The 25464-nt window shown below is 34.0% G+C and overlaps 3 protein-coding genes across 7 annotated transcripts in view; 2 read left to right on the forward strand and 1 right to left on the reverse strand.

Moving 5' to 3' along the window:
• Window positions 1-25463, reverse strand: part of LOC133199048 (uncharacterized) — a 37355-nt gene extending 11892 nt beyond the window's left edge. The window contains exons 1-5 of one of the 3 annotated variants that reach the window (XM_061334937.1): window positions 25365-25463; window positions 25111-25203; window positions 15875-15970; window positions 15089-15218; window positions 9241-9368 (exon numbers count right to left, since the gene is read on the reverse strand). In XM_061334937.1, the coding sequence (XP_061190921.1) occupies window positions 9241-9368; window positions 15089-15218; window positions 15875-15970; window positions 25111-25203; window positions 25365-25452 (535 nt within the window). In that variant the 5' untranslated portion in view covers window positions 25453-25463. The remainder of the gene's footprint in view (window positions 1-9240; window positions 9369-15088; window positions 15219-15874; window positions 15971-25110; window positions 25204-25364) is intronic. The other 2 variants (XM_061334938.1, XM_061334939.1) reach the window with 2 other exon arrangements.
• LOC133199050 (uncharacterized) overlaps window positions 1-25464 on the forward strand; it is a 269846-nt gene that overhangs the window by 162990 nt on the left and 81392 nt on the right. The gene's annotated exons all lie outside the window — the stretch shown is intronic.
• Window positions 3951-4802, forward strand: LOC133199049 (uncharacterized). The gene has a single exon (XM_061334940.1). It carries the CDS (start codon window positions 4010-4012, stop codon window positions 4799-4801), a length of 792 nt encoding a protein of 263 aa, XP_061190924.1. The 5' UTR covers window positions 3951-4009; the 3' UTR covers window position 4802.

Here is a 25464-nt window from a genome sequence, read left to right on the forward strand (position 1 = left end):
GAATTCAACTTTAGCCTATAATTATTATCTATACTTATAAATTAATAAAGTTTGCAAATAAACTCCGAAATGCCTGCACTAGGAGTTCATACTTCCTCCTCTAAGAATACACTATGTCTGAGATGATGTCCGTAAACTATATATTCAAATTTCACTCGCATAGTAATTTTTGTAAATTTAATTTAAAGTCTACTTTCATTTTCGATAAACAACCCTGAAATAGCAAAAAAGAGAGTACGGTGGTGGTTCCGGTTGGCGGATCTAAGTTATAGGCGAATTTTCATAAAACTGACAACAAGCAATCCTTTATTTATTTCATAAAACGATATTACTGAACTATTCGATCAAAACTTGATTAAAGTGATATAAAAGAAATAAGTTATGATAATTGATTTAAAAGCAAAATGTGCAAATCGTTATCGTAATTCTTGATGGAAAGAACCACGCACACTAACTCTCGATTCCCGCCTACATTTTACACATATTTAATTCAATACAATTGTAAGGAAATTGTATGGAAATGGAAAAATGATCCCTAAAACTTTCCGTATGTTTAACTTGTGTAGAATTCAACAGAAAAAATTGATAAAAGACCATTTAAAATTTGAAATTGATTATAAAATGACCATTTTCGCAGTTTTTAACTGTAAACATATGCCCCCCCCCTCCCCTGAAACAACAAAAGCTTTGGCATGAATTTGTCAAATAACAATTTATAAAATCCATAAAAAGGAATTTTTGCTTCACGAGGGGAATGTTTTAAAGAAAGTTTCCGTTTTCCGTTGATTTCTATAGCAAAAAACGCAATTTTTACCAAAATTACATCCTCACAATGTCAAGGTTTTGTGATTTCGAAACTCAACACAAACCCTTGACATAAGTCGCTATTTAAAAGTCGGGCTTTGTAGTCCGTAATTCATTCATTCCAAGTCTCAAACTGGAACCAATAAGAATGAGGTTCTCATTCTGAACAGAAACGACGTAAACAAAAATGGCTGCGCCCATGTGGACCCTAGACAATTTCAAACTCTCCATCTTCTTGTCGTATTTGTAATGATAATAACTTGAACAAATGTCGATTAATTTTTGGAAAATCCTTTACTGTTTTTGAACAATTTTATAAGGTTTTAGGCTTTTTTCCACGTGAAAACGACGGATTATCTCCGTACGTTTGTTATATGTGCTTTAACAAACTAAATAAACTTTCCAAGATTGACTTCGAGTTGAAACATAAGGTAGATCACTTGAGAAAAGAAAAGACTGATATTCTAAAAAAAATCTACGACCACACAGAAATACGGTAACTACTGATGTTCTTACTGTCACTATTAACACTCCAGTGAAACCAGCAGAAGCTCGTGATAGGTCAGAAATTGAACATGTAGTTTCAAATGTACCATGTATACAGACCCCTAAAAGATCTCGCACCCCGAAGCGGATAATTTTACACTCACCAACACCAAGAAAAGCTAAAAAATATTTGCTGAGGATAAGTTCTCCACCTAGGGCTTGTAAACGTCCTTCAAGGAGCAAAAGAGACTTTGTAATTTGTCTCCAGGAAGTTTTTTTTTTATTTTAATACATTGAACTTTGGACTAAAAAATTGAAAATAAATGTATATTTTTTTCATATTTCAAACCCATCCCTAATCTGAAATGTCTTACATTGTGTGTATCTTATCACTACTTATTGTGTATGTCCATTTAATTTATACCTGTATGTGCAGATTAAGGGGGAAAGGGGGGGTTATGAGGATTTGGACCTCCCCTGGGCTCTTCTGGGTTTCTGAATTTACATGAAGTTAGATAAAATGGTCTTGCCCCTCATTCTACCCCAAAGCACAATATTGGTTATTCAGGTTTGGACAAACTGTTTTAGGTATCCGTTTTTCCAAGTCAAAATATTTATGTGCTCTTTTTTTCAATTTATTTTTGAGTTTATGTGGACTCCCCCTCAGAAAAATGACTGAATTTACGCATGAACATATTGTTTAAAAATATTGTCAAGCACATGCTGAATATCGCTTAAACAAAATTTGGAGTTTATGATAACCATTTGACATTTTCTCATTCATCCCTCGAGGTTTCGTGATTTCGGAACTCTCATTCATCACTTATTAAGTATTAAGTAAATATATTAATGCCTATTAATATTAATGTAAGAAAAAGGCTAAAATATTCAATGCCTGCTGCCAAATCTCATTCATTTTTTGTGAATAAAATTATAAAATATATATTTATGCTTTTATTTACACATTTTAATTAATAATATGGCAGTATAATGAACGTGCACAAGGTTGACAAACTATAAAAGTACATGTATCTTAACGCTGTTAAATATTTAATACATTGAAAGTCATACTAAATAATTCATTAATTTATTATTGTAAACTCATGAAAATAATTTTATAAAAGTTGAGCAGTAATTAACTGATATCCTGAAAAATGATTTACCAATAACCTTGTAAATTAATAGGGTTTACTTTAATTGACCTATTACAATGCATAAAAATACACAAAGTTTGATGTTCTAAAGATCTCTCTCAATCTTGGTCTTATGCACCCACATACATTAGCAATCCTATATCCCCTCTGCAACTTTTTGCATTAAACAAATCTGACTTCTATTTATTAGGTATCTTTTAGAGGCAGACAGGATGATAAAATCAGAACCAGGGTTATTAAGAATGGAATATGGCATTCAGTGGTGAAGTCAATTGTGAGGGGGGACAAAGGGAAGAGCATTTCAGGAAAACTCTACTCTATTGAATCATTAAAGACTGGTTTACAGAAATGTGTACTAAAAGAACTTGAAAATCAGTGCAAAACTCTGTGTAAAGTGAACACTGAATCTTTCCCCCAAGAATTTGGAGTCATTTTCTTTTGGGAGTATCATAAAAGAGTGTCAACTGTATGCTCCCCTTCTACTAGAAACCATGACATGTGTGATGAATCAACCAAACGAAAACAAGCTCGCAGTGGCTGCGGCATTGCAGTTAAGAAATCGAACATACATATGTCTGCCATCCATCATTTAATAGGGCAAATACTAGATCATGGGGGAGCAACCGATGACGTATTTTATAAATATAATTGCATAACCATTAGAAATAAAAAAAATAAATATATCTGACAACTAGATTTAAGATAAGTCACTGTATACAGTATTTTATTTTTATCAGATTACTCAAATCATTTATTTAGGAAACAAAATAACACAGTTATTAGTAAATCATTTATTATGGTGATCAATTTCATATCTTAATTATAGGTCAATTAAATTACTATCCTATATGGGATTGTGTAGTGGACCCCAGTCCATGAGTCTGAAGAGGAATGACTTTGAAATCAGTCAGAGACAGAATATTAATCAGATTGTCCAAGACCACGTGAAGCAGTGCCAAATGGAATATGTGACTCAGAAAATTAAGAAAAGTCTGGAGGTACTACCAGAATCAGATACCACAATGTCTGGCAAATACCTCCCACCTGCGGTCTTGCCACATAGTTTGACAACTACCGGTACTTTATACCAAACAGGTATGTTATTTGTTCACTGTCCATCTTATTCAGTAGCTGGATCACATGAAGTGTATATGGTACAATCCAACAGTTATTCAAATTCCAAATATCCAGCCTCTACAAGATTAAATGCAGTACCTTTGAAAACACTAGATGAGACTTCACATTTTGCTAGTATTATTGAACCAAAAAATATTTCCCCCTAACTACCTAATTCTTTTATCCTTAGTTGGGAGAGGGCAAGCAAACATGTTTTTTAAGTTGGTCTAATATAAAATATTATAAAAATATGCATATTTTATTTGAGCATATTTTATTTTCTGTATGTTAATGTTCGATGAATATGTAGAATAAAAATCAAATTCTATAACTTCATACATTTACACGATTGTCCTTTTAAATAATGTATAAATTGTAGAAAGTCTAATCAACATTCAAATGACCAATCAAGTATCAGAGATGGATGACAAAGAATTACTGGTGGAGAAATGTACGACTCTCAGAATAATCGATACAGCTGTACGTGCATCAAAATTTACAAAACTAGGGGTCATTTCAAACGACACCTTGAAAAAGAACATGGATGGGACTTTGCTTTAAATCAGGATTCATCAAACTCAACAGTGTACTCAAAAATGGAACATGTTGCAGTGTGGCGAGCTTCTTTCATAAAACTTTCCTTGCTGCTTAGGGACACTGAAGATGCTTTCCATTATGGGGATGGTTATCGCATTTTCCGAAATGTCAAGTTCGAGATGCTTTGTGCAGACGCAGCCCACCATGCAAAATATCGTTTATGGTTGTGGCATATGCAAGCATATGAGAGTGCGATCTTGACTCAAAGACAAGCAGTTGAATATAAATGGAACTGCACAGCCAATACACATGGTGGGAAAGGAAAAAATATTCCCAATGACAATCTAGTAGAGACTCTTGTGCAGAAAATTAAGAAGAAATTAAGAGAGCAGGTATCTAACCTAACACACAACAGTGCACAGAGGATAGCTCTTTCCATTCAAATTCAGGAAGAATTGAAAGAGAATGTATTGCGACAATTCAGTAATAAAGAAAAAGGACGTTCTAGACCAACTGTTAATAGAGACTCTGAACTCCATAATTTGATCACTGAGCTACAGCATGGGGAGGTATCTGATGTTATCCAGGGAAGGGAATTCCATGCTTTCAGAAGATTTAGTGATTTATTTTCCAAAGTTAAAGCTGAAGAACTGCACAAATGGATTTCAGACCAAAAGTTTAGAGCAAGTTATGAAATGTTTTAAAGAAACTCTAGAGTTGTGAACAGAAATTCTACAGTCTGAACTTCATGACTTGATTAAACTGCTGCATGGTGGAAGTTTTTGCTATTCCACAGGAAAGGAAATTTCCTGTTCTCAAGGGATAAGTATCCCCATAATGTCTAGGTTTTGTGATTTTGTGGAGTTCCAAAATCACAAAACCTTGTCATTGTGAAGATGGAAATTAACTCCGATTAAGTGATTTCATACTTTGCATAGTTAATCCTAAATGATTTCAGACCAAAAGTTGAGAGCTTTTTATTTTAAATCTCTTATGAATCTGTAATTTGTTTAATATTACAAATCTAAAAACAACATTGCAAAGTTGTCAGGCAATTGTTTTAAACATGAAAATACTGTTTAATATGCAGTGTTCTCTGCGAGTCTTTGAAACTGTGTCCACTATAATACAATGTACATCTAGATCTTTCTTTGCACTGTTAATATAAGAGTACAAACAGTCTTTAATATAATTGCCCTTGTAATGAAGAGGTGACATCCAAAGTTAATCTAAAACTGTTTACTATTATCTGAAGCTAAGAACATGTTTTTCTTTAGATACTGTGTTGTTCAGTTTCAGTTGTTCTTGTGTGTGGGTTTTTTTTCTTTCTCTTTTAATACTCTACTATTTTATTATAATTCTTTTTAAGGTTTAGTACCCTCAGCTACATGTAAGCATTGTGGACATTTCACACATTTTATATTAAAAAATAAACCAAATCATATGGTGCAATAAAAATTAGGTTCTTGATGACTGTTTTTTCTTTTAACAAATTCCGAAATTGTCTTTTCCTAGGAAAGATATATCCTTTCATAAAATTTGTATTTATTGAACTTGAAACTCGGAACAGAAGGTACAAAAGAAAAAAAAAGGTGGAAGGGGTCTACTTCCAAGAGAAACTCTAATAGAGAATATTAGCAACTGGTTTAATCTTCATAATATGGACAACAATGATGCTGTTTTGAAAATTTTATATATTCAGATAAAGTTCTATTAATTATTACATTAAACAATAGATTAAATATTTATGCCAAAACTTATTCAATAAAAAATCTCAAATATTTAAAAGCAATGTTTCTCACTTTGCATGAATACATCAGTACAGTCAATCAGTTTCTTCGTCAGCTGTTGTTACATCACTATCATAAGAGTCTGAATCAGTATCAGGCATCTCGTTTCTGAAACTTGAGTGTATATAAGGGCACAATTCCTCTCCACATTTACAATTACGCTCACAAATGTCACAACGAAAATGTCTTTTAATGTCCTAAGCAGGATCACACGTGTATGACTTTGTTAAAAGCAATCTTCTACACTTGTCAGACACAACAAGGTCTTTCATGTCATTATCGATTTTTTTAAGTTGTGCAGATTTATAGATAATAAGGTCATGGGACTGTTTGTTGTCTCTGCCAGAACGACCCATCTGTTGAACAAAAGTGTTTATTTCTTTTGGAGGTCTATAAAGGATAACATTATATAATTCAGAATAGTTCACCCCTATGCCAGCAGCATTTGTACATATTTAGTACTTTTAGCTGTCCATTCGGATTGCTCATATCACCTCTAATTTTATCCTTCACAGAATCTGTGGTTTCACTATGAAACATGTTAAAAAGATGACTTCTTCCAAAATGTTTTACAAAAGTCATATATATTAATGAACAGTCTTTAATAGTGTTGCAAAATATATGATGTCTTTGAAATTTGTCTTTTTCCTTTTCACGTTCCTCAATAATCCATGAAAAAATGACATCAAGCTCATCATTTTGTTTCACTTTAATAACACTCATTTTAATATTTTTTTCTATCAGGGGTGTCAGATATCACTCAAGCATTTTTTCTGAAGCACAACTTTGACATAATTTTTCTTCTGTGGTTTGGGCATGCAGTAGCAGTCAATGCCAAACAAGGAACTTTTAAAGAGAGAACGCAGTTCACCTATGTGACTAAACCACTCGCGTAATGCAGCTTCCTGTTGAATTTTCCTTCTCCCCTGAAAAAGAAAAAGAAATTTATCAGCTTACGTCAATAATCAATGTCCATAATTTATCTAATTTTTAATGTTTGACATACATAAATGGCGGGGGGGGGGGGGGGTTAGGGCCTTAATTTTTTCCATTGTCTGGCGTCAACAATCACAAAAGTGCAAAGAAATCTGTTACTTAACAGTGTTTCACAATAATCATGATACCAGTAATTATAAGTGTTTCATAATAATTATAAATCTCAGCATTCCTTTATTTGTTTAGTTCTTGGGGGGGATGTATTGATGAATATAACGTGAATTTTATTTATATCCGACTTTAACTTGGGTTTTAATAAGACAGTAGGTCTGACAGCTGTAGGTTGAGATATGAACTTGATTGATGATATAATTGTTAATGTATGTAGTGAGTGTAAACAAATCATCCCAAAAGTTGGTTAAATATTTTCTATCTTACCAATGAATGATGGTATGAACTTCATCTTCCACAATCAAACGATGTCTCTTCTTGAATTCTGGATTCTTCAGAGCATCTCTCCACTTTGCTTCTCCAACCAGGGCCTCTGGGCTACCAAAAAACGAAGTTGTAGTAACCGCTTGTCACTCTCTCTACATCAGTTGACACTTCTATAAATACTGCCCTATATCCCAAGCTGGAGAGACTTTCAACTTGTTCCTTCATAATGCTGATTAACGGAGCGATTATAACGGTTACCGCATTTTCGCCATACACAATTGGAACACATTGATAAGTCAATGATTTGCCACTTCCTGTCTAAGTTCCAATAAATATATCGCAATTTTCTCTTAAGCTTGATATCGCAAACCTTTGATTTTCGGTAAGATTATTAATATTGAATTTTTTTTTACAGATCTTCTTTTCAAGATCCGCCATCTTTGTGCTCAGTCCAAACTACGTTTTGAAAGGAGTTATTTCATTGGACAGTTTATTTTAAGGATTATTACGTATTGTTGAGCGTGAGCCCGACTTTTAATTAGCGACTTTTGTCAAGAGTTTGTGTGGAGTTCCGAAATCACAAAACCTTGACTTGGTGAGGATGCCAAAATTAAGGAGTTATCTCTCTTATTTTTCCCAAATAAGTTATGTTTTATGAAAATTCACATAAATATCTATATAAATATGAAAAATCATTCAAATATGTTAACTTCTGAAATTTAACTTGGAGATAGGCGGCAGAACAATACTATCGTTCGCAGTTCTTTCTAGAACATGATAGGGCATCAAGCCCGATGTTAAAAAATAAAAACGAGGCGATTATTACTACGTCATGAATATATTAAAAAAAGGTTTTGATGTGAACGGGCATGGAAATGATGGTAAAGAAATTGATTACACTATGAGTTGTGAATATATGTATATATCGAAAGATTATTCGTAGGATGTACTAATAAATTTATCAGTAATATGTGCATTTTCGCCACTGAGCGCATCATGGCAACAAACCTGAAGTACAGTTTGAAATTAATGAATATGGTATTGTTCAAATATAACTAAAGCCGTTATAAGTTTTTGTTCTAATCAATACATTTCAGTTTCTGAAAACAGTCTGTATCAAGTCCTAGGTCTATACCTGTGTTGCTTGTTTTTTTAACAGAAATGTGCTAAATGTGTCTTTATAAGTAAAATGTGCATATTCGCTTTCTTTTATCCTTGATGGAAATAAACTAAGAGAACCTGAAGTACAATATCTATAACATAGTATAACAGGTGTCAAAATTAGCTTCAATTAATGAAATTGCCATTTTATTATTTTTTTTTTTTTTTTACAAAAGGGACGGGGCATATATCTACTTCTGCTCCGAAACTATGTGATTTTGATCAAAGTATTTCTTCCTGCTATTAGTCTGTAATTAAATCTCAGTAGAAACTATAATATATATTACTGGAATTGTTCTGTCAGTAGTGGTAAAAACTCAAGTCCCCGCGCTTGCGCGGGATTTCGTCTAGTATTCTTTATTTAGAATAATATCTTGTAATATCTGCTATAAGTCAGTCACAAATTCATCTTGAGTAGTAACTAGTAAAATATCGTTTTGTCTATTAGTTAAAAATACATCGTCGGCCTTCATTGCTTTTGATCAGGTGACCTACCCGTAACAATATCCCGATTGATGTTGTCTCTAATGGTTTATTTTTATTCTATTGTGCATGAAAGGAGCAGCATTTTGGCTCTTATAACGTAAAGAAGAAGAAACTACAAGTTTCACGAAATGGAACGTACATGTATCTTAATTTTACAATATTTACCTATTGTTGGTCACGTTTTATGCAGCGATTTTTATTGTGAAGCAATTATCTCTGAAATGCAATCTTACTGGAAGTCATTACTGGCAGTTTAATACATATCTCAAAAATAATTTAATTGCTTTTACCTCGCAATGATAAAACTACACGTGTAATGTTCTGGCGTTTACCTTTTTTCATCTCTCTGGATCTCGAGTGAAGAAAATTGTCCCAATCCTTAGCAGCCTTTTCTTCAATTTCATCATCTTTCTCTGTCTTTCCAGGAAAGTAAAATAACTCCTTTTCAACACGTATCGGCCTGAAACCAATATTTTTTTTTTTAAACACTTTTGCATTTAGAGAATGCATCTTTGATTGTTTTTCCTATCTAGCTTGTAACACGAGATTTGAATGGTTAGCAAACCGGTGTAAATTCCCGGCTTGAAGCGGGGGTAACTATAACGTTACGTCACAATGCATATTCTTTATGACAAAAAGCAAACAACATGAGGTCATGGTGCATTGTATTCCGTTATCCGGGTCCAATCAAAGGTGTTCAGGGATTTACCCCGGGTTGTATTCCATACATCCTTTGGCCCCAGAGTGTATGGAATAAAACCTGGAGTACACCCTTGATTGAACCTGGATAATGAATAAACCATTACAGGGAACTGAATCCAATTTGTGTCTGTGATAAGTAATCACTCCTTTTCTATTTTTAGCGCGCATCATGGAATATGCCAGCAGAGCAATTGCTATTCATAACGCCATGTTCACTGAATAACGTTGTTTATTTCCTAAATATTTGTACCCATGTACATGTGGATACATATACATAAGCATACACAAACATACCTATATAATATATACAGAGATTTATGTGGAAGTTGTTTTAATAAAGAAGAGAAGGGAGAGGAAGATGAAAGCCGAAATAGATAGAGATGGAGAGAAGGAAAATTGTATGTTTAATAAAAAAATCATACGGACACAGCACTTATTTAGATGGTCTAGCGAGAAACGTTCCTATAATAACTGCTTCCGTCACATTTTGCGTTTAGCTGAGTTTCTAAAAAATTCTTCAAGATGTGTTTGAAATTTCATATGCTGATACAACTGCATCAACATTTATTTTTATCTTTCTTTTGACCTTGTATGAGTTTTCAAATAATTTGTGTTTAGCTCAGTTTCAAAGAAACTATTCAAGATATTTCTATCAAATCGTAGGTGCTTAAGCTTTTCAACTGCATATTCATTTATTTTACCTTGACCTCTGTTTTTAACCCTGACCTCATTTTTCATAAGATTATGTTAAGCTATGTTTCAAAGAAACTATTCAAGATATTATTATCAAACCTTATATGCCAATACATATTCAATTGATGAGAGCTTTTCAATTTCATCAACATTTTTTTTCCCTTTATCTTTCCTTTGACATCGACCTCACTTCTCATAATTTCTTGTTTAGCTAAGTTTCAAAAAAAATATTAAAGATATTTTTAACAAATTTCATATTCTAGTACATATTGATGAGAGTCGTTCAACTGCATCAACATTTTTTGACAATGACCTTTCCTTTTACCTTTATCTCACTTTTCTTATATTATTGTTTGGCCAAGTTTCAAAACAACTTTTTTAAAGATTTTTTTTATCAAACCTAATATGCTGATACATATTGGTGAGAGCTTTTCAACTTCACCAACGTTTTTAATCTTGACATTTTCTTTGACCCCACCTTGAAATATTTTCCTTAAACATCATCTGCTTATACATGTATGTATTGATAAAAGGTATTCATTAATTTTGCCATATTTTTTAACCCTGATCTTTCCTTTGATCTTCGCACTTTTCTCAAATTTGTGTTTTGCTCACTTTTAAGAAGCAAATCAAGATATTTTTATCAATCTATACATTTTGATGAGTGGTACTGAACGACATCAACATTTTCCAAACTTGATTTTCCTTTGACCTTGACGACAACTTTTTGGGATCGGGTTCAGTTGATTCCATATGAAGCATCCGGCAAATTCAACTATCTGCGCACACATTATTCCCTTCATTACTTTGTTATTTATGCACTGACAGCTTTAAATAAAATTTTCGGAGCATGTACCACGAAATATTATTTGAATGTATTTACCTTGAGATGCAGATGTTTATTCCGTTACATGGTGAATTCACTTGCATTATTCTTAACAGTCCCTGAAACTATCTACTTTCCCACTTGAACGGTGAACGAACGTTGAACGAACGGTGTACGAATGCAGAGCGAACGGTGAGTGAACGCTGAACACAATTTGGTGAACGGTTGGTAAACGGTGAACGAAGCAGAACGCGAACGGAGCGCAAACGCGAGCGCAAAGTGAACGGTGAACGCAAGATGAACATTTTTTTTTTCAAAATGTCTGATCTTTTCCTTGCGTTGTATGCATTCTATTTTCAATACATAAATAAATAAATCTCAAGAATAAATAAATTTTGAAGTGTCGAAATTACAAGACAATATTTTTTTGTTCTGAACACTTCCAGAGTAAATATATAAAAATAAATAATTAAATAAATTAATAGAGGTTCCTGCATTGTCCTTAGAATGACGATACAAGCACGAGGACTACGTGTGAACCTGGAGCAGAAATTTTTTTTTAAAAAAACTATGTCTGCCAAACAAACGGATTTGTTAATAAAGAATGGTTTAATAACACTGCCTGATAGATATATAGATAGATATATATATAGATATATATATATATATATATATATATATATATATATATATATATATATATATATACAACTTAGAAATTTTTGTTTGATACAATGCATGCATTGTGAGAAGGGGGAATCTCTCTCTCTCTGTGTATAATTTGTCTGTCTATTAAAACTTATGACAGCATCATACTTAAATATCAAATTACAAAATTAAATTTAAATCTATATCAAAAAATATAAATGCCTCTTCCTATCATCTTGCCCGAATATAAAAAGGGAGGATCAAAGGATATCTTTTTAATAAATGATCAATAAAATAAAAATATTTTTACATAAGTATTTAATATTGCAAACACATGTATGTTTATGTGGCACATACACAGACCTACGCAAAGTATTTGTAAGTGTTACATTTTTCAATTATTTAACACGAAATAGCTTTTGTACTGAAATGCATGTATGTTTGTGACTCATTCCATAAATCTGTCTGTACCCGCTATATAAACTCTGATGCAATTTTGACACTTGAGTGATTTTCTGGCCTGCATGGCTGTGGACATGTTCATATTTCCGATTTCATAGTTTTTCAGCACACCATGAACTGATAAAATCCCAGTACAGTGTCATGTTTTAAACATAAAAAACAACCAAAAACAACTTAGAAGTAAATAAATTATTCTACACGGTATTTGCACATATTATGCATTCATGCACAATGAATTTAGCTGTTTAGATATTCAAGAATGCGTGCCAAGAAAACGCGTCGAACGCTTTGATAAACACACTGCTATCGTTACAGGGATGTGCACATGTCGAGAATTACATCCTATTTTACGTTTATTGAAATATGCATCTCAGAAGTAATGGATTCCATTTATAACTCAACGGTAACACTGTCACTGTATAAAACGTGGACACACGTGGTCCCTGTCGATCAGCTTTTTTGGTGAGGGAAAATTTCAAAGGGGGAAGTTTCACTGGTATATTGCGTGGTTGGAGAAAATGCGCAAATAAAACGTTTTACAAAATCAAAATTACAGTTGTCTTTAGATGTGATTAATCTTATTTATAAATGTGGCTAAATAAAATAAAATTTTTTGTGATGCACATTTCATTAAATGGAATTTAGGGTGTAAATAACTTTGCATGTAAACATCTTCGAACCGGTGCAGTGATCTAATTACCCGGTATGGATAAGTTTACAGCGTTCGACGCGTTTTCTCGACATGCATCATGTGCATGTGAACATGCATAGCAAAGACGTTGGTTGTTCTTTCCATTCTAATGATACATAATTTTTAGGGATGTCAACGAGTACCCTGTTAACCGGGTACTCGATCGAACGTCCGAGTATCGAATACTAAAAATGGTACTCGGTTACTCGGATGTGTATTTTTTCTTATTTCAAAGTACATATTTGTATCAAAAACTTAAAAAAAAAAATAACTGAAATATGCATACGGGTAATTAGCGTGTCGTCATCTACAAGTAAACATCCGTTATCGCCTATGGCTGTGTATATACAGTAATTAGTGACCAATCACCTGGTACGCAGCTGTTCTCACCTATTGTGGTCCTTAATTTTTGGAAGGCTTCAATGATTGTTTTATCTTCAAATCATTTATTTACCAGGTGATTGGTCACTAATTGTTGTATATACACAGCCAAAGGCTTAACTTATTATACGGCAGCGAAATTGGAAATGCATAGAAATGCCGCTACCCACTTCAAAATACATGTAAGTATAGATTTAAAAAAATGTTTAAAGACAGTTTCCATAGTAAGTTTAGTGTATACGGAGGAAACAACCAACGTATGAAAAAATATTAAAGTAACGACCCAAACAACGTCCATTCCTTCTCTTTCGCTAATCTAATCATCTCAAACCTGCGTAACAGATCGTCCCCCTTTTGTGTTGATGAAATAGATCATAAACAAGAACTGTAGACCATTTGTAATTTTTGATGTATTAATTGTGTCTTTAGTACAAAATTAATTTCTGTTGGACCCCATGTTTATATACATTTATAAAACGTGATAAAAACAGCTATTGGGTTCAACAAATTAACAATTAAAAATTAACAAACTTGTATTTAAATTTTTAACGAGAACTCGGGTACTCGATCGGAAAAACGTCCGAGTAACCGATTATCAAAAATTGACCGATTTGACATCCCTAATAATTTTAAATTGCATGTGTTTACGAGTTTTACCCTCTATTATTTAAATTTTATTTGGCATATATTGGCGTACTTTTAAAAATACACGTGTAATTATGTTTTTCCTTCAAACTTGCATTTTTTTTTTACCTTTGTAATTCAAAAAATAATAATTCATAAATATCATTATAACTGTTTATATTTGTCATGGTTTTGATACGTTTTGATCAATTCATGCATTCCAAAGTGCTTTACCATCAGAGATGTGCACACGTCGATAACCAAACCAAATATTCACTCAAGTGTAACGAGCGCATTTGGGTATATATCGTAACAATAAGACAATGTATCTGAAAGAAATATGGCGGAATGCGGTATAGTTGGTATGATACAAGTCGTACATAGATGAAATGAAATATATGGAGATAACGAACTGTATTCAAGCTCAAAAGTCTATTAAACAATACAAAATAGGAGCGGAGCAAACACGGACCTCCAACACATCAGAGGTGGGATCAGCTGCCATGGAGGAGTGAGCATCCCCTGCCGACCGGTCACACCCGCCGTGTGCTCCTTGTCATGGTTGGGAAATAACGGAAAAATCCGTCGACAATTCCGAGTGTAAATAATGGCCTACCAATTAGTATGAAAACGTTAGTCAGCATTTGACTCAATGATAAATTGTATTTGCTGACAAGGTCATAGTATCGACCATAGAACTTACGAAAAGATGACTTTAAACGAGACTGCTGGTATTCTTGCTTCATCATCTTGTTTGTCAATAATTTACCTCGTTTTAGAAATTGTACATACGTAGAGAATGCTCCTGCGTATCAAATTAACTGAGAGATATAAACCCCGTATGCAGGTGATGAAGGTATATTGCTGCATAAGTAAGGGAAAATGACTTTTGTGAGAATTTATCAATTCTGTTCAATTTCTTACCTTGACCTCCCAAATAACCCTTGACTTTTCTAAATTGTATAAAACTCTGTTTTAAAGAAAGAATTATAGATATTTTCAACAAACTTCATACACTTAAACAAATTTTCATGGTACATTACCATGCGGGGCATTCATTTCCTATGGACATATTTCAAGTATTAAAAGCGACTGCAGTTATATACATTGGCCAGTAAGCGATCTTTCATGGTTCTATCAAATAATAACCTACGTGGATAGCCAGTGCACCACGAATGAGCAAATACCGATGTCGATACTGGATGCCGGAAGACAACGTTCATAAACACTGCTAGGATTGATGAATATTCGGAGGAAGGGATCATTCTCTTCTTCTTGAAATCCTAAAAAGCATGTACGTATTTGATTAAGGTGGAAAACAAAGTTCACATACAAAGACTGAACACTGCAAGTCAATCATAAAACATAAAATCCATATCTCTATCATTCAAATCAGAAACAGCTGTTGTGAATTTCTGTTTTGAAGCTTTAGAAGTGGATATTTTTGCTTGTTTTCGTATTTTGAAAGGAGTTGATTTAAATATTCAAATGAATGTTATCAGAAACCAAAAACGGGCAAGTTAATCGCGTGGCACAGTGGATTGAGCGTTTACTCTATACTCTCAAAGTAAGGAGTGTATCCTAACGTTGCGGGTTCGAATCCCACTGCGAGGCGCGGAGACCGGTCCTATTAACCGAGGTCCCGTGTCGCAGTAGCTGCTGGCACGGAAAAGATCTCTCACTGTTCAAAGGCCGTAAGTGCCGAGTACAGGTCTTAATTTGCAGCACCCCTCCAGCAAGCGTTGGCTTCTTAATACAAGTGAAACATTCTTAAATGGATGTTAAACAAAACAAGGCAAGGTTGAAAACATAGTCAAATAATTGACAGTCAGACTTGACCATTTAGGATCCGATTTATTTTTTTAACTTACGTAGAAATGCCATATTCATAGCAATCATCAGATAAAATATTCACAATCATGTGACGAACAAAGAGAACCTGCAATATTCCTGACCAAAGCGTTGAAATCGTTTGTCTTCTGATCGTTGAGGTAAACAGCAATTTCTCGACATTGTGACTTGTTTCGAATTTGTTCTGAAAATGATTAACAATAGTATGTTATGTCAAGCACAAACTTGCATTTGAGCTAAATGTGGTTTATAATATTTTGACTTTCTGGTATAAAATGGACAGGTTGAGTTGACCTTATTTTTTTAGGTTACCTGAGTTTACTCAGTTGACTTATTGCTATCCGTTTTCGTCCGTCGTCGTGCGTTAAAATTTGAACATTTTTCAAAATTTGTTTTGTTTTTCCTCCTCTTTTTTTCTAAAAATACTCTAAATATTGTTTTTGTTGAGCACTTTAACATAAAAAGACCCGTATTGGAAGGGTGGCCTGGCCCTCGATACTAGTTACAGTTGGAGGGATGGACTCTTTTTTTTTATGTAGAAAATCCCTATGTAATGAGGGTCATGTTTGTATATGTGTAAGTTATATTACTATTGTTATAAAAAAAAAAAATTAAACAATCAATTATATATGCATAAAAATATATATACATGTACATTTGAACATTTTCAGCTTTTTCTCCGAAAAGGCACACGCAATTTCAACCAATTTTGGCATAGAGCATATATGGGTAAAGGGGAACAAAAATTGCGAATTTCATGGTCCCTGCCCCCCCCCCCCCCCGGGAGCCTGAGGGGTGGAGCCAAAACAACTAAAATTAATGCAATCTTCAAAAATTTTGTTCTTTACACCTGGACATAAAGCAGTCAAAATGTTGGCATGATTGTTTGTTTAACGTCCCTCTCAAGAATTTTTCACACATATGGAGACACCACTACTTGCCCGAGGAGAGCTGCAAATTTTGACCTATACTCGGCACTCAGGGCCATTGAGCAGTGAAGAATCTTTTTAATGCCAGCACCTACTGCGACACGGAACCTCGGTTAATACGGTTTCATCCGAAGGACCGGTCTCCACGTCCCACAGTGGGATTCGAACCCGCGACGTATGGATCAAGTCCTTACTTTGCGACTCTAGAGCAGACGCTCTACCACTGCGCTACGTGGGCATGATTGTACTAAGCATTTAGCCCTCTGCCCAAATTGTGAAAATCATGACCCCATGGTGAGGGGTTTTGGTGCTAGGGCGGGGTCCGTTGAATATACATGTATAGTGAAAATGCATTTTTTTTAAATCTCCTCCTCTCCTCCTGGGTATTAAACAAACTAAATGGATACTAAGTTATGATCAGGAAGGATGCCTCTTCGAAAATTGTGAATTTCTTGGCCCATGGGTTAAGGGCTCTGGTGTTTGGGCGGGGCTATATTGATCATACAGTGAAACTGCATAAATTCTTTAAAAATCTTCTTCTCTACCCCTGTATGTAAAGCAGATCAACTTGATGCATGGTTATGATGATTCGCGCGTGAATAAGTGTTTCAAAAGATTATACAGAGCAATTACCACAATTCGTGAAAATTTTGTCTTCTTAATAATGTGTAATGAAATATGAAGAAAACGTACACTATTCAAACTGGAAAGTCCACTGAAACGATACAAATTTGGAGCGGAGCAAACACGGATCTCAAAATTTAGAGGTGGGATCAGGTGCCATGGAGGATTGTCATCCCCTGCCGACCGGTCACACCCGCCGTGTGCTCCTTGTCATGATCGGGGAAAACGGAAAAATCTGTAGACAGTTCAGTGTACAAATAATGGCCTAACAATTAGTATGATATATATATATATATATATATATATATAGATAGATAGATAGATAGATAGATAGATAGATAGATATATAAGGATAAAAAAGTATTTTGCGGAAATAGTTGTCGCGAAAATTTAGTGATCTACAATAGTTATGATGAGCAAGGGCGCCTCTTCCAAAATTGTGGTCAGGGGTTCTAATGTTAGGGCGGGGCTCTTTTGATCATATAGTGAAAATGAATAAATTCTTTAAAAATTTTCTTCCCTGACCATGTATATAAAAAGAAAAACTAGGTGCATGGTTGTGATGATCACGGTGAAATTGTGAAATTTGTGACCCCAGGACGAGGAGTTCTGCTGGGGAGGGGGGGGGGTCTTTGATTATATAGTGAAAGTGCATTATTTACAATGGAAAATGCATTTTATTATCAAACAGAATATTATTTGCAAATCTTAGGTAGACCATATATACAAATCTGAAACCTTTGTATAGTGCCATAATTTAAAAACTATGGAGAATGTATTGAATTAATTCTACCGTGTTTTTGTCTACAGGGTTAGCATGTTTCACGCCCAGGTGCCTCATTAAATTGCCTTTTCGCAAGGGCATACACTAAATAGACCTTGACCATTTTTTGAATATAAATGAAAGAAAAAGTGAGCAAGCTCACATACCCCACGCTCCCCCAAACTCGACAATGCAACACGTAATAAATGGCACAGTGCATTTTAAAAACACTGTATAATTCAAAAAGGGACATTACTTGCAGAAAATAATCACATCAAAACTTCTCGCATATAAGGACATTCAAATCTTTGTATGTTACAAATTTAATTGGGCTGAAGTTTCTAGACAAATAATGGAATCAAAATTGCTTTGTTATATACAAATCTATACATTATGTCTGAAATACCTACATGTACAAAGTTTCAGAAAATTCAGTACAGAAGTTTTGCTGACAAACTGTTATTTAAATTCCTCAGTGATTTCGATTTGTTAATGAGTGTAAGTCCATGTCCAACACATGACAATTTACACATTTAAATAATTGTCGGAAACAAAATTATCATGTAGTCATATGAATTTGTTTATATACTGTACTTATGACATTATTTAAGGCAAAGCACCAATTGGGGGGGGGGGGGGTAGGTAAGAACTATCAACGATTGTGTGTGTGTGTGTGTGTGTGTGTGTGTGTGTTAAATCATTAATATTTTGATCTGAAAATCAATAGGGGTCTTTTAAGGTCATACAATATTTCACATAAAATTTTATACAAAAGCTGATTCCAGTGGATTTCCTTATTACCTAGCTGGAAAGTTTTTTCAATAATAGGCAAAACTCTTAAGGCAAAAATAATGGAATCGGAATTCCCTGGTAATATGCACATCTATACTGTGTACTAAATATCTGCAAAGTTTGACGAAATTCTGTGCAGCGATTTATGAGGAGTTGCGCTGACAAACTGTTCATCTCTATATTCAAGATATGGCCAAAAATCTAAGTTGAAAAGTGCCGAAATTCCCAGAAAAAAATAAAGGAATTGGAATTTCCTGGTAATATGCACATCTACACATTTTGTCCTAAATATCTGCAAAGATTGACGAAATTCTGTGCAGCGGTTTATAAGGAGTTGCGCTGACAAAAAAAAAAACAGGATTGACGGACTGACTGACGGACGGGTCAAAAATATACCTCACGCAACTTGTTGCGTGGGGTATAATAACGGACACATTCCTTAACATGAAAAGTGCTGCTGCTTTCCTGAAATCGAAAGCATAACTTAATAAATACATAAAATACTTGGTAAAAGTCATACATATTTCGACTCAAGCCAGATAACTTGAAATTTAAACTAATAAAATGCTAATTCTATTTAAAGCAGCAGCACTTTCCATAAACTACAAGTTATGTAGAAACAATCTATTACTTTAATTTTTAATTTTAACTAGGGTATGCCCTTGCGATATTGAAATTTGTTTGTGACCTACATACTGTACACTATACATGCATTTATCACGAGACTGTCAAAAAACTTGACCAAGCCAAAGTCAGTGCAGAGTGGGGTATACAATGTAATTTCAAATGATATCAAACGTCATGTGGTAATATAGTACCTTTACAAACAAAAATTCAGTTTTAAAAGATATGTATTTATGAACGTTTATATTCCGTTGATTTCTTAGAAGTACGCCTTATCATTGCTGTGCACTGTTCTTTAGTAAATTTAAATGAAATCCCTTAAAATACAGCATACAAGATTTATGCCCATGTTCCCGAAAAAAGAAGAAAACACGTTTTTTAGAGAGAAGATCCAAAATTATTCAACCTCGGGGTTAACAAAACCCTTATGTTATTGAGGGAAATCTGTTTAAGGATTAAATATTGATACACTTTTGTGACACCATTCTTCTCCTGGATCCTGAAACAGACCTAGACTCCAGTGAAATTTTCAATCGTCTATAAAATGTTTATTAATTGTCCAATACTATCTCTAAATTTGCAGATAGCAGTACTTTGGTGATACAATATTGCAAAACATACTATTTTGAAATGAGATTATTGGTTGATCAAACATGAATCTGCAAAAGATGACCGAGTCAAGTCCAAGCCTTGCAATTCCGTATTAGGTTAGGGCTCCTCAGTGCCACAGTTTGATTTTATGGCATGGTTGTAGATTTCACAAAATGTACCGGGTACTCTTTGTTTTAAAAATATTATTCGAAATCATTTTCCTTACATTTTAATGAAGAGCTGTACCCCCATTGTGACCCAACCTACCTTAGGAATAAGTAATTGAACAAACTTGTATCTATTATGAACTAACATGTTTGCATCCAAGTTTCGGGTCTTGTAAGCATATTCTTGAAATGGTTTTTCTAGAAGTGTCCTAAACAACCAGCATCAGGGCTTTCTATGGTAGCACTAATGTAGGAATGTCAACAATAATTTCGGATAAGTAGCGAGCATTAAAAGACAAAAGCCCTTGGGGCCTAAGCGGTCACCTGAGTATAATACAAGACTGTAAAGTATCCATACAAGTATATAATAGAACAAAACTGATAGATGAAGATATCTTACCAATAAGGAATAGGTTGATCAGGGATCAACAGAATACTTTAGTACTTATTAACAAGAAACCCAAGGGCCTAGAATCGCTTTTCTGAGAAGTTGTACAACTTATCTCTTCTATTTAAGCCTCATAGATCCCGCTTATAACGATATAGCCTTGAAATTTCAAAGGTCGGTCAGTATGACCTACATTTTATTTAACATACTCTGAAACCCAAGATGCATCAACCGAATAAAAAGTCAGAATTTGATGATTCAAAGCGCCTTATTTTCCTAAATATTCAGATTTAGCCATAAAATGCCAAAAAAGGCCAAAGTGTCCTACTTTTTGGTAAATATACTCTGAGACCCCAAGATGTATCGACTGACAAAGCTTCCAAGTCTCTTTTTATTTGTATAATTTAGATATCGACTTCATCCAAATGTAGGTCACAGTGATCTACTTTTTAGTTGAAATACTCCAAGGACATAAGGTGCATCAACTAACAAATTTTGAGGACTCTAAGCCTCCTAATATCTGAAATAATTAGGTACTGCCTCATCACTCCAAAAGTAGGTTGCGGAGACTAACGTTTTAATCGTTGCATTCCAAGAATCACAGATCCATCATCTGACAAAGTTAAATGATCCTTAGCCACTTAGTAACTGAAATATTAAATAAAAGCCATGGAATTCCACAAGTAGGTCACAGTGACCTCCTTTTTAATTAACACACCTCCAAGCCCAAGATGCATCAACTGACAAATTTTGATGATTCTAAGCCAATTAGTATATGAAATAGCCATCGAATTCCAAAACTTTGTCGAGGTGAGCTACTTTTTGGTGACACACTTTGAGGACAACGATGCATCGACTGACACAGTTTAATGATTCTTAGCAAATAAGTATCTGAAAAGCCATCAAATTCCAAAGGTAGGTCAAGGTGACCTACTTTTTGGTTGACACACTCCGAGTACCCAAAATGCATTAACTTTTTTGTTAAGTATGTTTTAAGGCCCCAAGGTGCATCAACTTACAAAGTTTAATGATTCTAAACTCTTAGCATCTGAAATAATGACCTTTAATGTTTGAAAAAATTGAAAAGTATCAGAAAGTAGGTAATGGTGACCTTATTATTGGATGATACACTTTAAGGTCCCTTAATGCATAAACTGACAAAGTTTGTTGATTCTAAGACTGAAATATCCATCAAATTCTAAAAGTAGGAAACGGTGACCTACTTTTTATTTAACACGCTTTGACGACACCGATGCATCAACTGACAAAGTTTGATGATTTTAAGCGAATTAGTATATGAAATAGCCATTATATTGCAAAATTAGGTCACGTTGACCCATTGTATAGCTTACACACTTTATTGACTCACGATGCATCAACAAAGAGGGTTTGATTATTCTTCGTCAATTCGTAATTGTAAAATTGAAATTTATCCAAGAAATTCCAAAAGTAGGTCAGAGTGACCAACTTTAGGGTTGACCCACTCCGGAGACAGACTCAAGATGCTTCAACTGACAAAGTTTAATTATTCCATGCCGATTATAATCTGAAATATTACAATCAAGCCATGAGATTGCAATTGTAGGTCAAAATTACCTTATTTTTGGATGATACACTCCGAAGACTCAAGATGCATCAATTAACATAGTTTGATGATCCTATTCTTCAAAGTTTCCAAAATATGCCTCTAAAACAATTTGAAAATGAATACCTGTTAAATTAAAAAAAGAAGGTAACTGTGACCTACTTTTTGACAAATATATCTTAAGGCCCAAAGGTGCATCAACTTACAAGGTTTGATGCTTCTTAACCTCCTTGTACCTGAAATAATGACCTATAATGTTGAAAAAAAGATTAGCCATAAAATTTCAGAGAGTAGTTCATGGTGACCTTCTTTTTGATTGACACACTTCAAGGTCCCTTGATTGACAATATTCTCCTTGTACTGGTCAATCCTTCTGTTTATACAACAAAACTAGAGCTTAAACAGCCTATATGTTTTTCCTTTACACGATAACTCGTACATCAGCCATGTCTTGATCGTCTTTCTCACATGAGTTTTCTTTCCTTAAAACAGTATGCCGTACAAATTATTTAATAGTGATTTGATTTTGTAATGATTTAATTAAATATAGTTCTATTTTAAGATTTTTTTAAAGGTTTAGTACCTGTAAATATATTTATCGAATTTCTTTTACCATACGTGCAACTTGAAAGTAAGATGAAATGCCTACATTATTGCTTAATATGGCTTATGCATTTGTAGTCATCCCATTTATCTCACATTTGCCTCTGTGTTTTTGAACATTTTATATACAAAGATGAGGTACTTCTGTGTCATTCTGATATAAATATTATTAAGAAGTCTATCTGATCATTTACAACTACGAAAGTACTTTTTGACTCTTTTTATAAAATATGATTGTATATTTTTTTATCACATGTTTACTCTTTATACAGCGGATATAGCTCATAGGATATCGTTTTCATATCCACGTTTGTGACGTCACAATGGCTTTTGCATGAATTTGATCAAGTCCAGTATTAATCAAGGATAGAGGGTAAAACATGAAATAGCTATGTGTTAAACATGTGATAAAAAGAATCTCCCATGGGTTGTGGTTAGATATGATTTTTTAGCCAACTCGTGTGTTGTTATGCTCTCTCCAAGGCTCGGGGATAAAAACACAGCTCGTTGGATAATAAATCATATCCAACCACAAAACATGGGAGATCCTATATTTATTGAATTGTCCTATCAGACACATTATCATTATTTAGAGTGATTAATCATCATAGGTGAAAACCAAAGGGGAAAATAACCATATCTAAAAAAAAAAATGTTTATGTATGAGGTCTCTGTTCCTTCAGTTCAGAAGCGAAAACGAACTAAAGGAGGTAGAGATCGTTTAAATTACATTATATTTAGTAAATGCAAACCTGTCATGGAAACGGACCCCCAACACTGCCCCTCCAGATTGTCTATTTGTCTTTATTAAGCGGCACGTGCACGAACCTTTAGTTTTTTATGTGCATCACGCAGAAATCCGCAAATGTCCACCACACAGAAATTCAAAAACTGGTTGTACATGCAATTTTGACGTTAAAATTGACATGCATGTTAAGGATAGACGGAGTTAGTATTCTCCTCTTATAATTTTCCAACTCTGAAAACATCGACGCGGGTTAGTGTGAAGGATTACTTCCCATTCTCACTATGCATTCTGTCTCGGTTTATAAAATTTAATCTTGTTGGGTAACTAGAACTTTACAGAATAATACAGGATATGTTTGTGAAACACTGATGTCCCCGTACAGCACACAGGCACTTTGGGTATGGACCCCCCCCTTTTTTCCATTTTCTTTTCTTTTTAAATCTAGGGTCGAGTCACCTTTTTCCTATTTTTATATTCAAATATGCTTTTTGTTATCAATAATGTAACTCTTTTGTGTCTATATGCTGTTTTTATATATACCGTTTTCGACTGATACATAAAAAGAGAGAAGGCTTGAAACTCTTTTCTCGTCGTCTGCCTCACCTTGCGTAAACTTCGCCTGATTATTTATCAAAAACATAAGAACACATGGAATTTGCATACATCAATAAATTTGTTACGCATTTTTCTCCCTTTTCATATTTCCACTTAATTTTTATGTGCCCCCGATTTGTAAATATTTCGATTAAATCAACTACATCTAGGGTAAATTTTGTTGATGTGCAAGTCAAACTCCAAGGTCTAGGATAAGATATCAACAATATTGGTACCCAATGGAAGGTCTTGTCACAAGAAACACATCCTGTGAAATATGAATACTCTAGCACTAATTGTTCAAAAGATATGGCAAAAGTTAATTTTTTTTTCAAAAGTGAAGTCAAAGTCAAAATATTTGGTATCCAAAGTTTTGTCATAAGGAATACACATGTATAATATGAAAGTTTATCACTGATCGTTCAAATGTATGACGAAGGTTAAAGTTTTTCGAAAGGAGGTCATACTAATAGATTAAGGTCAAAGGGTCAAAATAGCTGGTGCCCCAGGGACGGTCTTGTAAGAAGGAATACATATGTGCTGTGAAATATGAAAGCCCTAGCACCGAGCGTTCGAAAGTTTAGGCCGTAGTTGAAGTTTGGTTAATTTTTGCAAAAGTGGGTCTAATGCCAGGTTAAGCTTACATGTAATAAGACAAATACGTTGGTACCCAGAAAAAAGATTTTTTTTCACAAGATTAAAATAGTGAAATATGAAAGCAATACCTTCAACTAATCAAACGTTATCGACAAGGGTATAAAGTTTTCGTGGACAAACAGACAGACGGACGGACATAGCAAAACCTGTATGCCCCGAGCCTTCGGTTACCGCGTGTGTTTCTGGTTGTACCACTTGATTTTTATTAATTGAGAATGATGGTTGAAATTGAAAGAGTAAAAGGAAAAAAAATCCCTACCTATCAGAATTTTCAGAAATGGGCAAAAAGTGCTTCCTAGACACGTACTAAAATCCACTATGTTGATGGGACGGTCAATCTTTGAATCAAAACCTTACAATTGAAAGGAGAGGAAAATTTAACAATAGGTAATTCGTAACTTTGCATTTAAATTTTTTAAAAAGGTATACTTTTTTCTTCTAGTGTTTAAAATCAAATTGATTTATTTAAGATCAAAGGTTACTTATATCTAAATTACACCAGGTGCTACTCACTTAAAAATTTCAGAACAGGTTCCACACAAGGCTCAAGAAGAGTATGGAAGAGATCCGGATATAAAACGCTCATCATTTTATATTCCATCTTGGATTACTC

The sequence above is a fragment of the Saccostrea echinata genome, unplaced genomic scaffold (assembly GCF_033153115.1).
Source record: "Saccostrea echinata isolate AGI-Se365-2 ecotype Australia unplaced genomic scaffold, CSIRO_AGI_Sech_v1 ptg000033l, whole genome shotgun sequence".
Classification (NCBI taxonomy): Eukaryota; Metazoa; Mollusca; class Bivalvia; order Ostreida; family Ostreidae; genus Saccostrea; species Saccostrea echinata.

Bases quoted from the DNA above. Each gene is read 5' to 3' on its own strand.
- LOC133199049 (XM_061334940.1), top strand. From the start codon at position 4,010: ATGTACGACTCTCAGAATAATCGATACAGCTGTACGTGCATCAAAATT.